Below are 15,132 nucleotides of genomic sequence, written 5' to 3'. Positions count from 1 at the left end.
TAGTATCTATGTACCTACTCGTGTCACAAAAGCTGGTAATAATTTCTAATGGTTTCGCCCAAAACAAATGTCATATCCAAACATTTTTCGGTTAAAAAATTAAAATTTAAAATATAAAAAATTGTTACAAAAATTTCAACTACAAAAGTATTACCAGTTTTTGTGACACCAGTAAATACTATTTATATTAATAAATAATTTGGATGATACATTTAACATTCATTTGTTTCAAAGCATACTTTATAATAATTTTTATATTCTCAAGATGTATGTAAGTAAATTTAAAAGTTTAACTAAATACAATTTAACTAACAATTAATTTGGTACAGGAAAGTTGCTGTAGTAGAAAAATTACTATGGTTGATTTAAAATTTGGTTGTTTATTTAATTTATTAACTATTTTATGCATTCATTAATATGGTAAAATATTTTTTGTAAAATAATTTAAAGTTATTAAATTCAATTGAGTTGTACTAGCATACGATTTATTTTAATCTTTAATTACGTTTTTATTTTCATATTTTATATTTTAGTGTATGTTTCTAAAACCAGATTATAATTATTTTTTTTTCAAAAAAAATTTTAAATAAAAAATCCGCAAACACGTAAAATCTATAGTTTTTTTTAAAATATCTACAAAACGAAACATGCTAGGTACATACAACCTTATACCAAAAGAAAGGTTGTAATATTTACTACAAAACGCAAAACTAATATACAGGGTGTCCCATTTAAAAAGAATGAGAAAATTTTGTATTTGCAAATAGTGATCACACTGTATATTTTATGGCTAAAAGTAAAAAATATGAAATTATTTAAAAATAACACTATATTTTAAAAACTTTGACTTATCACCTAAATTTTTATTTCCTTGGAAACATAATCCACAACCCTATAAATATTACCATTTTTCTCAATAAAAATGTAAATATTTCGAAAATTATTAACTTTAGGCCTATAAGACCTTATACAAATTTTTCATATTTTTAAATAATATATTCAAAAATGATTTAATATACAGGGTGTTCCATTTAAAAAAATAAAACTTTGGTTCATACCGTCGTTCTGACTCACCCTGTATAATTAAAAATAATTTTAAATTATAGACCTCTTTGATACACATTAGTTTTGTTATAAACATTTTTTTGTATATCTCATAGTTTAGCCGTAATCAAAGAAGACCAGAGGTTTGGCGCACCCTGTATGTAGTATGCTTCATTTAACACCTCAAATTTAATTAGCAAATGTTGTCGTTTTTTTACCTTTGAAAAAATCATTTATTTGCGAAAAGTGATGCAATAGATGCCTATCTTATTTAGTCCATGAGGTGAGACCTTTGTCTGAAAAAAATTCCGAATTTTTTTTTAGAATTTTTGGGTCATTTTAAACAAGAAAGGTTTATTTTAATTTTTCTCAAAAATTGATAGTTTTCGAGTTATAGTCCTGTCGCCAGGGGGGTACAACGGCCTCCTTTATTTAGATGGAGTTGCCCAAATTTTTTTATGTATTTTGACAACTAGAACATGAATTTTTTGGGTAACAGTTGATGCGGATGTCGATAAGATTGTTATAAACAAAGAACTTGAGGAATTATATAGCAGCGATTTTTCGCAAAACAAAACAGTTATTTTGTATTTTTTGGGCCATTCTAATCCAAAAATGTTCATACAAGTTTTTTGGTAGGATGTATAGTTTTCGAGATAAACGCGGTTAAACTTTAAAAAAATCGAAAAATTGCAATTTCCGAAACCGAATAACTTTTGATTAAAAAATAAAATAGCAGTTCTGCTTACCGCATTTGAAATTTCAAGTCAAATTAGACCAAAATGAAGATTTGACATATGGATGGGCGAGTCTTTTCCTAACTTTTAAGATGGGATTGTGCGCCACTGACGAGAACTGCCGTTCTGTGGTAATTATATTTATTTTTATAGTTCCTTTAAGCTTTACAGCTTTCTTGATTAATTTAACAAAAATTAAGGACAGACTGATATTTTCTTGATTACTTACAAACAAATTTTATTTTTAATCATTTTATTAAATAGACGGTTGAAGACAACATCCAAAATTATAAAAAAAATGTACAGGATGCTACTAAAAAATTTGAAATTAGTAGTTGCAACTGAGGGATGAACATTTAGAAGTGATTTTTTCTATGCCATGATAAAGTTTATTATAAATGGAATAGAGCACTTTTTGTCCCATTCGAATATCTCCATTCGTTTATATAGGGTGTCCAGAAACTCTACCGACAAACGAAAACAGGAGATTCCTCAGATAATTTTAAGACAATTTAACCAAATTCATCTAGTCCGAAAATGTTTCCTAAAGGAGCTAGTGCTCTTTAAAGATGGCGTCATTTAATTAGTTTTTCTTAAATACCTCCAGAATGCTTCTATTTAGAAAAACGAAAATTGGTATGCATATTTACTTTCCAGAAATGAATCGATTTCATCCGTTGTGAATTTCTAGTATCGGTCATGGGCGTCCGTTTTGGGTAGGGCAACGGTTATTTTATCGCATAACTTTTTTGTCTTTAACTTTTAAGCATTTTTGACACTGGATTATTAAATTGTGAGGTATTCTAGTACTGAAAGCTACTCTTGCTTTAAGTCGGTAGGATACACCGTTTTCTAGAAAAATCGATTTGAAAGTTTTTAGTTTTTGGAATTTGAAAAAAAAATTTTCAAACAAAATCATGTATTTTACTAACTTAAAGCAAGAGTAACTTTTGGTACTCGAATACCTAATAATTTACTCGATTCATCTCTCGGTACTCGATTCATCTCTGGAATATAAATAAATGTACCAATTTTAGTCTTTCTAAACAGGTTTTTTTTTTAATTTTTTTTTTTGAAATTCAAAGAACGAAAAATTTTCAAATCGATTTTTCTAGAAAACGATATATCCTATCGACTTAAAGCAAGAGTAACTTTTAGTACTATAATATCTCACAATTTAATTATTCAGAGTCAAAATGCTCAACAATTAAAGACAAAAAAGTTATGCGATAAAATAACCGTTACCCTACCCAAAACGGACGCCTATGATCGGTACTAAAAATTCGCAATGGATGGAATAGATTTATTTCTGAAAGATAAATACTCGTACCAATTTTTTTTTGTTTTTCTAAACATAAGCGTTCTGGAGGTATTTAAGAAAAACACTTCATCGTTCCAGGTTTTCTTTGATCTCCCTTTTTTTCTCTTGTTTTGTACTTTTGCCTCCCATACGCGTTTTACCTGTCTGCCATCGTTCATTCTACACAAATGTCCAAACCATTTAAGCTTGTTCTTATCTAGTATTTGTGTTATTGGTTCGACTTGTAGTTCTTCTCTCACAATGCTGTTTCTTATTCTATCGCGTCTTGTAATTCCTTTTACTTTTCTTAGGTACTTCATGTCCATGGAGTTTATTCTGCTTTTCGATAATTGTGTTAGCACCCAGCTCTCACTACCATAGGTAAGGATTGGCCTGAAAATCGTTTTATATACCATCATCTTTGTCCGGTGAGCGGCCGTGGAGTAACGGCATAATCGCTGGCATCATACGCCAGTGCATGTGGGTTCGAGCCCTGCCAAAGACAAACCATTTTCATTTTCAATAATGACACGAGCAGTCTCACCGTGCCTCGGAGAGCACGTTAAGCCGTCGGTCCCCCTGGGCTAGTGTACATTGGCAATAGTTACTTGAAACAGGGTTAAAGATGTAAATGGCGCCGAAACTGTCCGAAAGGATCTCCGCGACAAAAATGCCATACGATATTATTATTATTATCTTTGTCCTGCTGCTTACTTCTCTCTTTCCAATGAGTGTTCTGTTTAAGCTATGGTACATTCTGGACGCCATGGTTATCCTTTCGTTGACTTCTTCTTCTGATCTTCCTCCATTCTCTATTTTCACACCCAGGTATTTATATGTTGTTACTTGTTCTAATTTCTTGTTATTTATTTCTATATTTACTTGTTTAACCTCATTCCCCATGACCATTATATTTGTTTTCTCCATGTTTATTTTCATATTTCTTTTTTCCATCTCCTTTTCCCACATTAGTAGGTTCCTTTTGAGGTCATCTTCGCTGTGTGCTAATAACATCAGGTCGTCTGCAAATGCACATACTGAAATTCCTATGGGTTCTAGTCTGTAGTAACCAATGTGTTTCCATTACTTTTATGATGTAATCCATGAGTACGATGAATAGTGTGGGGCTCAGTGCTCCTCCCTGATTCAGTCCATCATTTATCTCAAAAGTTTCAGAATGGTTATTATCTTTCCTGATGTAGCATTTGTTATGTTTATATAAGCTTTGTATAGCCTGTCTCAGTTTGGGTTCAATATTTCTTCGTTCGAGACTTTCCCAAATTTTGCATTGTGAAGCTTTATCGAATGCTTTTTCTAAATCTATAATTGCTGCATATACTTGTTTTAGTAGTTCTCGTTTTTTCTGTTACCTGCTTGATCGTAAAGATGTGGTCTTGGGTACTCCGGCCTTTTCTGAACCCACTTTGTGGTTCTGCGAGGTTGTGTTCAACTATTGAACTAAGTTTTTTGTTTAATATGTATTCGTACGATTTTGACACCACACTTAATAACTCTGTAGTTGTTGCAATTTCTTGTGTCCCCTTTCTTAAAAATAGGCAATATAATTCCAGTTTTCCAATCTTCTGGTACAGTGCCCAAGTGCCAGGCTTTGTTGAGAATTTCTGTTAACATCTCTAACCCTGACACCCCTAGATTTTTCAGCATTTCTGGTGTGACCTTATCATGGTCTGCTGATTTTCCTACTTATAGATGCGAGATGGCTTCCAGTACTTCATTCTTATCGATATTTTTGTCTTCGTCGTCGTGTTCTACGTTGGGGGTGGTCGTTTGTTTATGTGAGTCATTATTGGTAGTTGTTTAATTTAGTAGCTATATTCAACTATTTTCAATGGGAAATAAGCCACAATTTTACTAAAAAAATGATTTTATTAATGTTTCGACACCCAAGTCGGATGTCGTTGTCAAAATACAAAATAATACTAGATTAAACAAAAATATTTTTGCTTAGCAAAAAAAAATTCTTCTAATTTATTTAATCTGACTCATTTATATCGGCAATTCAGACATGTATTAAAAGTACATTTTAAAGTAGAAGACTTTAAAATGATATTGCCAATATTGATGAGTTGCGTTCCTGGGACGACTTTGCTAAAAGATAGTTCATTCGATTACATGACATCAACTTCAACTCAAGAATATCCGCCACAAAAATCATAGCATTTGAGCTGTCTTTAAAAACACAACCAAATGCAACGGTGGCAATAAAATTCTCGCGCTAGAGATTCCAGAGTAAATCACGAGGATTTTTCCTGGTTTTCCCTCGTGATTTACTATGGAATCTCTAGCGCGAGAATTTTACTGCCACCATTGCATTTGGTTGTCTTGTTAAAGACAGATCACATGCTATGATTTTTTGTGGCAGATATTCTTGAGTTGAGGTTGATTTCATGTAACTGAATGAACTATCCTTTAGTAAAGTCGTCCCAGGAACGCAACTCGTCAATATTGGCAATATCATTTTAAAGTCTTCTACTTTAAAATGTACAATACATAATACACAAGATGTCTGAATTGCCGCTATAAATGAGTCGGACTAAATAAATTAGAAGAATTTTTTTGCTAAGCAACAACATTTTTTTTAATCTAGTATTATTTTGTATTTTGACAACGACACCCGACTTGGGCGTTGAAACGTTAATAAAATCATTTTTTGGTAAAATTGTGGCTTATTTCCCATTGAAAATAGTTGATTATAAAAATGCCACAAGAAAATAGCTTCAGAACAATATTTAGTAGCTCTTGGAAATGCTCCGTCCATCTTTTCATAATTTAGTCTTCATCTGTCAGTAGTACATTATCTTTTGATTTGATTTGTCGTATGTTTGGTTGTTTGTCCTTTCGTAGGTTCTTCAAAACTCTGTAGAATTGCTTCTGATTTCCTTGGCTATTTTCTTCTAATTTTGTTCCAAATTCTTCCCAGGATCTCTGTTTGGCTCGGGTTACTAGTTCTTTGACATTAGTACGTTGTGCTTTATATAGCGTGTAATTACGGTCTGTTCTGTCTCCGAGGTATTGTTTTCATAAACATTTCTTTCTTTTCACTTCTTGATCTTTAATTTCTTCGTTGCACCACCTTTACTAAATTAATTTACAGAAAAAGAAGAATGTAAGCAATTTATTTAATTCAACATACATTTTACTGCTCTCAGAAAAACAGTTAATAATGTTTATTTCACAAATAAATATTACTTTTCGCTTAAATCCAATGTTCACACTGCTAAGACACAGGTGGGTGGCAGTTTTAACATTGAATTTAAGCGAAAAGCAATGTTTATTTGTCAAATAAACATTTCTTTCTGTTTTCTGACAGCACTCAAATGCATTTTGAAATATAAAAAATGAATTACATAGATTCTTCTTTTTGTATCAATTAATTAAAAATAAAATTTGACACCCTGTATAAATAATTATGTTAACGTTTATACTACTGAATAGAGAATTAAATAGCCTTTCAAATGAACTATCACACTACTCTCATTTAAAAAAATCATCAACTACGTCATCACGCACAGATAGATGACGTCAGTAGTATGATATAATATACAGGGTGATTGATTAGTAGGGTAAAGCTCAATAGCTCCGCTATAGTAATAGATAGCAATAAAAGTTAATAACAAAAATTTTAGCCACCATTGAGCTTCACATTACAAAATTAGTTAGAATGTTACAGGGTGTTCGATAACACAGTGGCAGACCTAACTTATGTTTTTCTTAAATGGAACACCCTATATTTTATTTTATATTCGAAATCCTGTTAACTTCTCCATCACAAAAATATAAAGGTTTGTAATGTTATACAGGGTATTTACAAAGTTATTTATACATTTTTTATATAAATCGTAACAAGTTCAACTCCCTGTATAAATAAAAATCAGCACAAGAGCAATGGTTTATTATTGCCATATTTTTTATTTATTGTCAAAATTTTTAAGAATTATTGATATTGCTAATTTTCTTTATATCAAATAAAGGGTGAGTCAAAACGCAAGTACATTATTTTCTCAGTAATGTTAAGTGGAACCCCCTGTATTTTATATCATTATTGAAAAGTAACATTAACGTACTTTAATTTTTATATAACATTCCCTATGCCCAAATTTATTAGTTTTCGAGATATTTTCATTTTTCAGAGCAAATTATTTTAGGTGTTTAAATTTATCTAAATTTTAAGTAAGCCATGACTGAATTGACAATTGAAGATTACCGATTATTAATCCGGTAATCAATGTAACACTGTAGCAAATAAAGAAATAAAAATAATTTGTTAGTACTTAATACATTTTACAAACAAAAACACAACCACTATATGCAATATTTTGAAACAATTAAAAACTATCTTTTTCTGTAAATGCAACAAATAAACAAAGAAAATTAGTAATAAATTTTACAAAAAAAACACACAAACACAAAATACACTATTTTGTGAAGACAATTAAACACTACTTTTGTATGTAAATGTAACAATGTAACAAATAAAGAACGAAACATAATTTATCAGTAATACATTTTGCAAAAAAACATGTTTGAAAAAATTAGAAGCTACTTTTAATAAAATATTTTTAATATTTAATTACATAAGGTGTTCAAAATTATCCCCTAACACATTTATGTACGCCTAAAACGGTCATTGAATGAGCTTCTTACTCTACTGAGCATTTGTAAATTAACACATCGAAATACACTTTGTATTCTATTTTTCATCTCATCCCTTGTTGTTGGAGGTATTTTATGAACTTCATTATTAACGTAACCCCAAAAAAATCAGTCCAGTTTAATAAATTCTGGTGATTTGGGTGGCCACGCTACTGGTCCATTGAAAAATGAAAATATCTCGAAAACTAATAAATTTAGACATAGGGAATGTTATCTAAAAATTAAAGTACGGTAATGGTACTTTTCAATAGTGATATAAAATACAGGGTGTTCCATTTAAAATTACTGAGAAAATACTGTACTTGCGTTTTGACTCACCCTGTATTTGATATAAAGAAAATTAGCAATATCGATCATTCTTGAAAATTTTGAAAATACGTTAAAAAATACGGCATTCATAAACCATTGTTGTTTTGCTTATCTTTATTTATACAGGGAGTTAAACTTGTTACGATTTTCATATAAAATTGGTTATAACTTTGTAAATACCCTGTATAACATAACAAACCTTTATATTTTTGTGATGGAGAAGTTAACAGGATTACGAATTTAGAATAAAATATAGGTTGTTCCATTTAAGAAAAACATAAGTTTGGTCTGCCACTGTGTTATTGAACACCCTGTAACATTCTAACTAATTTTGTAATGTGAAGCTCAAAGGTGGCTAAAATTTTTGTTATTAACTTTTATTGCTATCTATTACTATAGCGGAGCTATTGAGCTTTACTCTACTAATCAATCACCCTGTATACCAATAAGTCATAATTTAAAAATAAAAATCGACCTGTCTCAGTATCTGTCTCGAAATTCGCCCCTTCTCGAGATAATGAATTTATTCCAACTCAAACGTCCTCACTGTATATATTGATATTATAAACATTTAGCTCTTCTTTTGTAGAATGAAAATTTTACTGGTATTACTTTTGTTTGCCTGCAAACTAATTGACATCTCTGGCCAGCGATGTTCCAGACCAGAAGTGGCGAGACGCCGTGCAACCATTTACAAGGCACCTACAGTAAAAGTACAAGTTCTAAGATGTCTCTTTAATGATACAAAAAATGCTTATTCCGATATTACTACCAATTGTCTGACTGCATTTAAATCAGGAACTTTTAAGGATAAGTACAATGATGTATTTAATCTTCATGGACCCAAAACGCCCATTGTGTTGGAAAGTTATTGGACTAAAGCAGATCCCGTGCAAAATAAAATAATATTAAGGTAAATTTAATAGTCTATATTATTATCTTACAATAGTTATTAAAATATGTGTTAATATGGTTTGGATGTAGTTCTAGTCAACTCTTTAGAGCAGCTGTTTAATAGTCAAAATAGCCGTGATAATAGCCAATAACCAACCGTCGCGCGTAGTAGCGAAGATAATAACTGAAGATGCTGGACCACTTGTTTTGAATTAACTATTTCTATTGGTACATGAGAAAAATAAAGAGCAAAAATATAAACAAATGTGTCAAGAAAAATGACACCAAAAATGAAAAGATTAATAAAGATACAAAAGCCCTCATAGAAATATGACGAAACCTAAGCGAAAAAGAACAAGTAAACAAAAAAGAATATAGAAGACTAAATAACAGAGTTTTAGCAGAAATTAAAAAAATATTTAAAAAGATATAATACTAATTTAATTACTCAAACGGGGGACATGAAAGGAGCATCCACGTAGATTGCGATCACTTGTGAATACAATCGGGCGTCCCCTGAAAACGAGTAATATCCGCTAATCCTTTCAACACCGGTGCACCAACGACACAGATGCAATCAGAATCAAAACGGTCTTTATCAAGCCATTTTTGATGACGACCTCAATTAATATTGAAGGATTATCAGCAGATAAAGAAGACCTATTGTCTAATATGTGCAGAGAATATGGTGTCGATGTTCTACTGGTTCAAGAAACCCATAAAGGTACTGTAAGCCGCAGACCAAGGATTGTAAGCCACAGACCAAGGATTCGGGGTATAAAGCTTATACTGGAGAGACCACACGACCAATATGGTAGCGCAGTCTTCGTCAGACCAAATATCGACGTAGCTTCCACATCTCTAACAGATCAAAATGACATCGAGATCCTCACAGTGGAGATAAACTCCTGTACAGTAACATCAATCTACAAACCACCAAACGCTGACTTTGCTTTTGAGGAGCCGAGTAACTTTCAATCACAGCAAATCTAATTCGTACTGGGTGACTTCAACGGTCACAGTGTCGCGTGGGGTTATAACGAAACAGATTCCAATGACGAAGAACTAGAAAAATGGGCTAAAAGCATTAACCTAAAACTTATTCACGATCCAAAGCAGCCTGCGTCGTTCAACAGCTGAAGATGGCGCAGAGGTTACAACCCAGACAATATATTTGTCAGCGACAGAATTGGAGACCAGGTGACAAAAATCCTTGGAAGCGCCCTCCCAAAGACACAGCACAGACCAATAATTTGTCTTTCCAACGCGGTAATCAGATACGAAATTATTTTTTTCAAGAGAAAGTTTAACTTTACTAAAGCAAAATGGTAAAAATTCTCTGAATTATTGGATCAAGAAGTTTCCCAGCTAGAACCTTGCCCTGATTCATACGATAAATTTGTAGAAATCGTAAAACAAGTATCACGGAAATTTATCCCTAGAGGGTGTCGAACTGAGTACATAGCGGGGCTCAATGAAGAATCTAAACCCCTACTTAAAAGATGCGAACAGCTATATGAAGAAAACCCATTCTCGGAGGCAACAATACAGGCTGGGGAGGAAATGTTACATGCGATATCCGCCAACAGAACGGAAAGGTGGTGCAAGCTGGTCACGAGTCTGGACATAAAACAAAACAGCAGACGTGCCTGGAAGCTGATTCGGAATCTTGGTAACGATCCCACTGCTCCGGCAGTCAACACGGCAGAAGTCACACCCGATCAGATAGCCCATCGTCTTCTAATGAACGGTAAGACGACATCAAGGAAGAACAAGATGAGAGCTCAACGGAATATCGACGAAGAAAGAGATGTTCTAGGTACATATTTTTGTCTAGAGGAGATGAGAGGTGCGATCCACCAATTGAAAGATAGTAAAGCGGCTGGCCTGGACGACAAACGAACAGAACAAATAAAGAACTTTGGACTAAAAACCAGAGAGTGGCTCATAAAAATAATGAATTGCTGCATCCGTATATTACAAATCCCCAAAATCTGGAGGAAAGCTAGAGTGGTAGCCCTCTTAAAACCAGGGAAGGATCCGGCAGATACAAAGAGTTTTAGACCTGTCTCTCTTTTGTGTCACTTTTTCAAGGCTTTTGAAAAAATGTTAGGTACTGAACCGGATCGCTGAATATGTGGAGACTAAAATTATTCCAGAAGAAGCAGGATTCAGACCCGGAAAGTGCTGCTGCAGTCAAATTCTTAATCTCACTCAACATATTGAAGATGGTTTTGAACAGAAAGAAATAACAGGAGTAGCCTTCATAGACCTAACTGCCGCCTATGACACAGTAAACCATTAACGGCTACTCGCAAAACTCTACGAAACTACAAACGATTTCCGACTAACAAGGTTAGTGAAATGTCTCTTCCAGAATAGACGCTTCTACGTAACGCTCTAGTCCAAGAACAGTCGGTGGAGGGACCAAAAAAATGGACTACCACAGGGAAGTGTACTCGCGCCGATTCTATACAACATATACACCAACGACCAGCCCATACACCAACAAACAAGGCAATTTATTTACGCTGATGATACAGCTGTGTCATCAGCGAAGTCGAAGTGAAACTGGCAGATGACCTTGGGAGACTTAGCTCTATACTACGATGAAAACCATCTGAAACCCAATCCCACAAAAACCCTGGTATGTGCTTTCCACCTTAGAAACAAGCATGCCCGAAGGCCGCTGGAGGTCGAATGGCGTGGTCAGATGCTGGAACACAACAAGACGCCAAAATACCTTGGCGTCCGTCTGGATAGAACTCTGTCTTACCGATACCACTGTCAAGATGTCAAGAAGAAAGTAAGTGCCAGAAATAATATCATCCGCAAGCTAACTAATTAGTCCAGTCGGGTTAGACGATTAACAGGCCTAACCTTGCATTAGGGGGGTATCTTTAGGGGGGTCAATAGTAGTGTAAATTTAAAATCTCGACTGAATTCCGCCGTTGCGTTAGCTGTCATCTTGATGTTAAACGAGAACTGTTTTTGCTCAATATCTCCGTCATTTTCAACTTTTCGACTAAAAGTATAACAACCAAAATTGTTGAAAATGTAATTAGGTAAGTAGGCAAATAGTAAAAAGTGGTGGGGGGAGATAATTACTGAATTTAATCTTTTTTCCGAGCTGCCCCAAATTTCATAATTATATCCTTTAGGGGAGATCAATAGTAGTGTAAATTTAAAATCTCGACTGAATTCCGCGGTTGCATTAGCTGCCATATTGATTTTAAAGGAGAACCGTTGTTGCTTAATATCTCCGCCATTTTCAACTTTTCGACAAAAACGGTAGGAACTAAAATTGTTGGAAACGCAATTTACTACAATTCCTTTTCCACAATTTTTTATGCGATCAATATTCTCCGAGTTAAGGAGGAAAATAGTGGAAGCGGAGGGGGAACATAATTATTGAATTGTCTCAATTATTATTAACTTTACGACAATTATAATACATAAACAAAAATAAAGAGAATTACCTATATTTTATACAATTTTTGAAATTTCCAATGAAACATCAACCAAACTAAGTACATAAAAGACATAAATAATAACTTATATGCATTAAGTTAACTTAATTTTATTAACTAGCGAGTTTTATTGGTTGAATTTGTCTGTCGATAATTAAGTTTCATGTCAGCTAGCATATTTTAATATTTAAACAATTTTTTTTTAATTTTGGACCCTGTTGGGGGGAATTTTCCCATCCCCCCCCTCTTAGACCTGCCACTAGTTCTCTTGAAAAATTGTAGTAAATCGTAATTGCAACAATTTCAGTCCTTGCACTTTTTGTCAAAAAATTGAAAATGGCGAAGATATTGAACAAAAACAATTGCTATAAAATCAATCGGGTCTTACGCTCGCGCCTTTACCGCATACGTACTACCTTAAATATTGATTTTATTAAAAAAATGAAAGAGATCAAAATTGTACAAAATTTTATTCTCTTCATTTTTGTATAGGTCAAATTTTTTTGAAAACTAATAATAAACGAGATAATTCAATAAATCACTAATTATGCTCTAACTGTCACTATTTTTTCCCCATAACTCGGAAAATATTGACCGCACGAAAAAAATTATAATAAACGAAATTATATAAAATCGCATTTTAAACAATTTCAGTTTATAAATTTTTTGTCGAAAAGTTGAAAATGGCGGAGAATTGAGCAAAAACCGTTCTCGTTTAAAATCAAGATGGCGGCTAACGTAACGGTCAAATTCAGTCGAGATTTTAAATTTATACCACTATTAACCCCCTTAAAGATTAGAAAAATAAAATTTGGGGCAGCTCCTAATGCAAGGTCTAATGGTATCCCGACTGGGCTAAATACAAAATGGGGAGCACAGTCACACACTCTCCGCACTTCTGCCTTAGCATTATGTTTTTCGGCCGCGGAGTTTGGAGCACCAGTATGGGCAAACTCTGCTCATGCAAACACCGTCGACGTGGCTCTAAATGAAACGGTTCGTATAATATCGGGTTGCCTGAAACCGACACCTATCGAAGATCAGGAGGAAGGTCACGTCAGAGGTAGAAGGAAAAAAGCAGGAGACGGACCGAAGACACCCCTTATATGACCACAAAACTTAGCCAAGCAGACTCAGATCTCGGAAAAGCTTCCTGAAAACATCAAGATCCATTCCCGAAGCGCCAAAGACGCGCCGAATATACCTATGGCAAGCGTCAGCTACAGCGACACATTTTCCTCTCTCAGAGGAAATGGCTGCTGGACGCAGTTTACCGTATCCGACTTGGAAAGCGCTAGACGGATTAAGAACCGGCGTTTCACGTTGTGTCACAGAGATGAGAGAGACCTGCACAGAAGAAGACTTAATTATAGCAAATGGCAGGGCCATCTATGTGGCCAACCATTGGAAACACAGAATTTAAAGTTGTTGGTGTTCCGGACACGAAAAGTAAGTAAGTAATTACTCAAACAGTAGAAGAGCACAACAATTTAAAGATAATGAAAGGAGAACGCACACCAAGTAAAACAGAAATACACAAGCTGAAACACAAAGATGGAAATGCAACGAGAGATAAACTGAACATTCTGAAAATAACTAAAGAGTTTTATAAAAACCTCTATACCAGCCAAAGACTACAAGACAATTTTCCGAAACGAGTAAGGACTCTCATAAATCGGGGATCTGAAGTACTTTTACCCATTACAGTGTCAGAAGTAAGAGCAGCTTTAAAGGAAAGGAAGAACCATCGATCGCCTGGTGGTGATGGGACTCGTTATTCAGGCAATAAAAGCAGGAAGCAAAATTCTATTAAAATCAGTAAGCTAACTGTTTAATAATAATGTTTTTCTACGAGCGTTTAATAATATGATCATTATTCGCTATTTTTTCATAGATAATAGCACTCATTACTGTAGCCGTGAGTAATAATTCATTACTCACGGGCTGAAGTTACTCACGGGTCATTACTCACGGGCTGAAGTTAGATTCAAGTGGCGCATGCCATTTTTAATATTAATCGTATATAAACTGCAAATAAAAGTACTTAAAACTTGTTTATTTAATACAACAATTATTGTAATTTATATCAATAATTAACTTCTAAATATTTTTAAATGAATTTTAGCTGTAACAATGTCAGTATATGTTTTTCGTTTATAGCTTGTTTACTAAAAATGTTGACGTTTATCATTTATTTTAGTGACAGTGACATTAACGCATTTTATTTGTGTTAATTGGAATTTATAACTAATATTGTGTTTACTTTTCAAGTTATATTGTGTTAAATATGTTATATTACATAGGGTGAGGCAGATAAAGGGCCTATTAGAAATATATCGAGAACTAAAGTAAAGAAAATTATGAACATTGGAATATGGGGGTTTTGAGGTGTGAACTATTTAACGAAAATATTTTGGTCTCTTTGCTACTTCCGGTTATACCGGAAGTTGATTGTAACTTCGTTTTTTTAAATAGGACACCCTATATATTTTTACGTTTTTGGATTCTCCTCGATTTCTTCTTTCTTAAAATATAAGGTTTTGTAATATTATACAGGATAGATTAAAAGATAATTACGTTTTTTTATTAATTTCGAAGCAAAATTCACACCCTGTAGAATTGTAGTAGTTTTACATCAAAACTCCTTTATATGTTCAAATGATTTTTAATATGGTCTACTATTGTTACCAATTATTAGTATAGC

General features: G+C 33.3%; 1 protein-coding gene across 2 annotated transcripts in view; it reads left to right on the top strand.

Annotated features, from left to right (window-relative positions):
• Window positions 1–15,132, top strand: part of LOC114340838 (uncharacterized) — a 56,684-nt gene that overhangs the window by 28,682 nt on the left and 12,870 nt on the right. For both annotated transcript variants that reach the window (XM_050650220.1, XM_050650221.1), the window contains exon 2: window positions 8,654–8,977. In XM_050650220.1, coding sequence (XP_050506177.1) covers window positions 8,655–8,977 — 323 coding nt within the window. In that variant the 5' untranslated portion in view covers window position 8,654. The remainder of the gene's footprint in view (window positions 1–8,653; window positions 8,978–15,132) is intronic.

The sequence above is a fragment of the Diabrotica virgifera genome, chromosome 5 (assembly GCF_917563875.1).
Source record: "Diabrotica virgifera virgifera chromosome 5, PGI_DIABVI_V3a".
Lineage (NCBI taxonomy): Eukaryota > Metazoa > Arthropoda > Insecta > Coleoptera > Chrysomelidae > Diabrotica > Diabrotica virgifera.
Note: the sequence above shows the minus strand (reverse complement) of the source record. Positions and strands in the feature narration are given on the sequence as shown.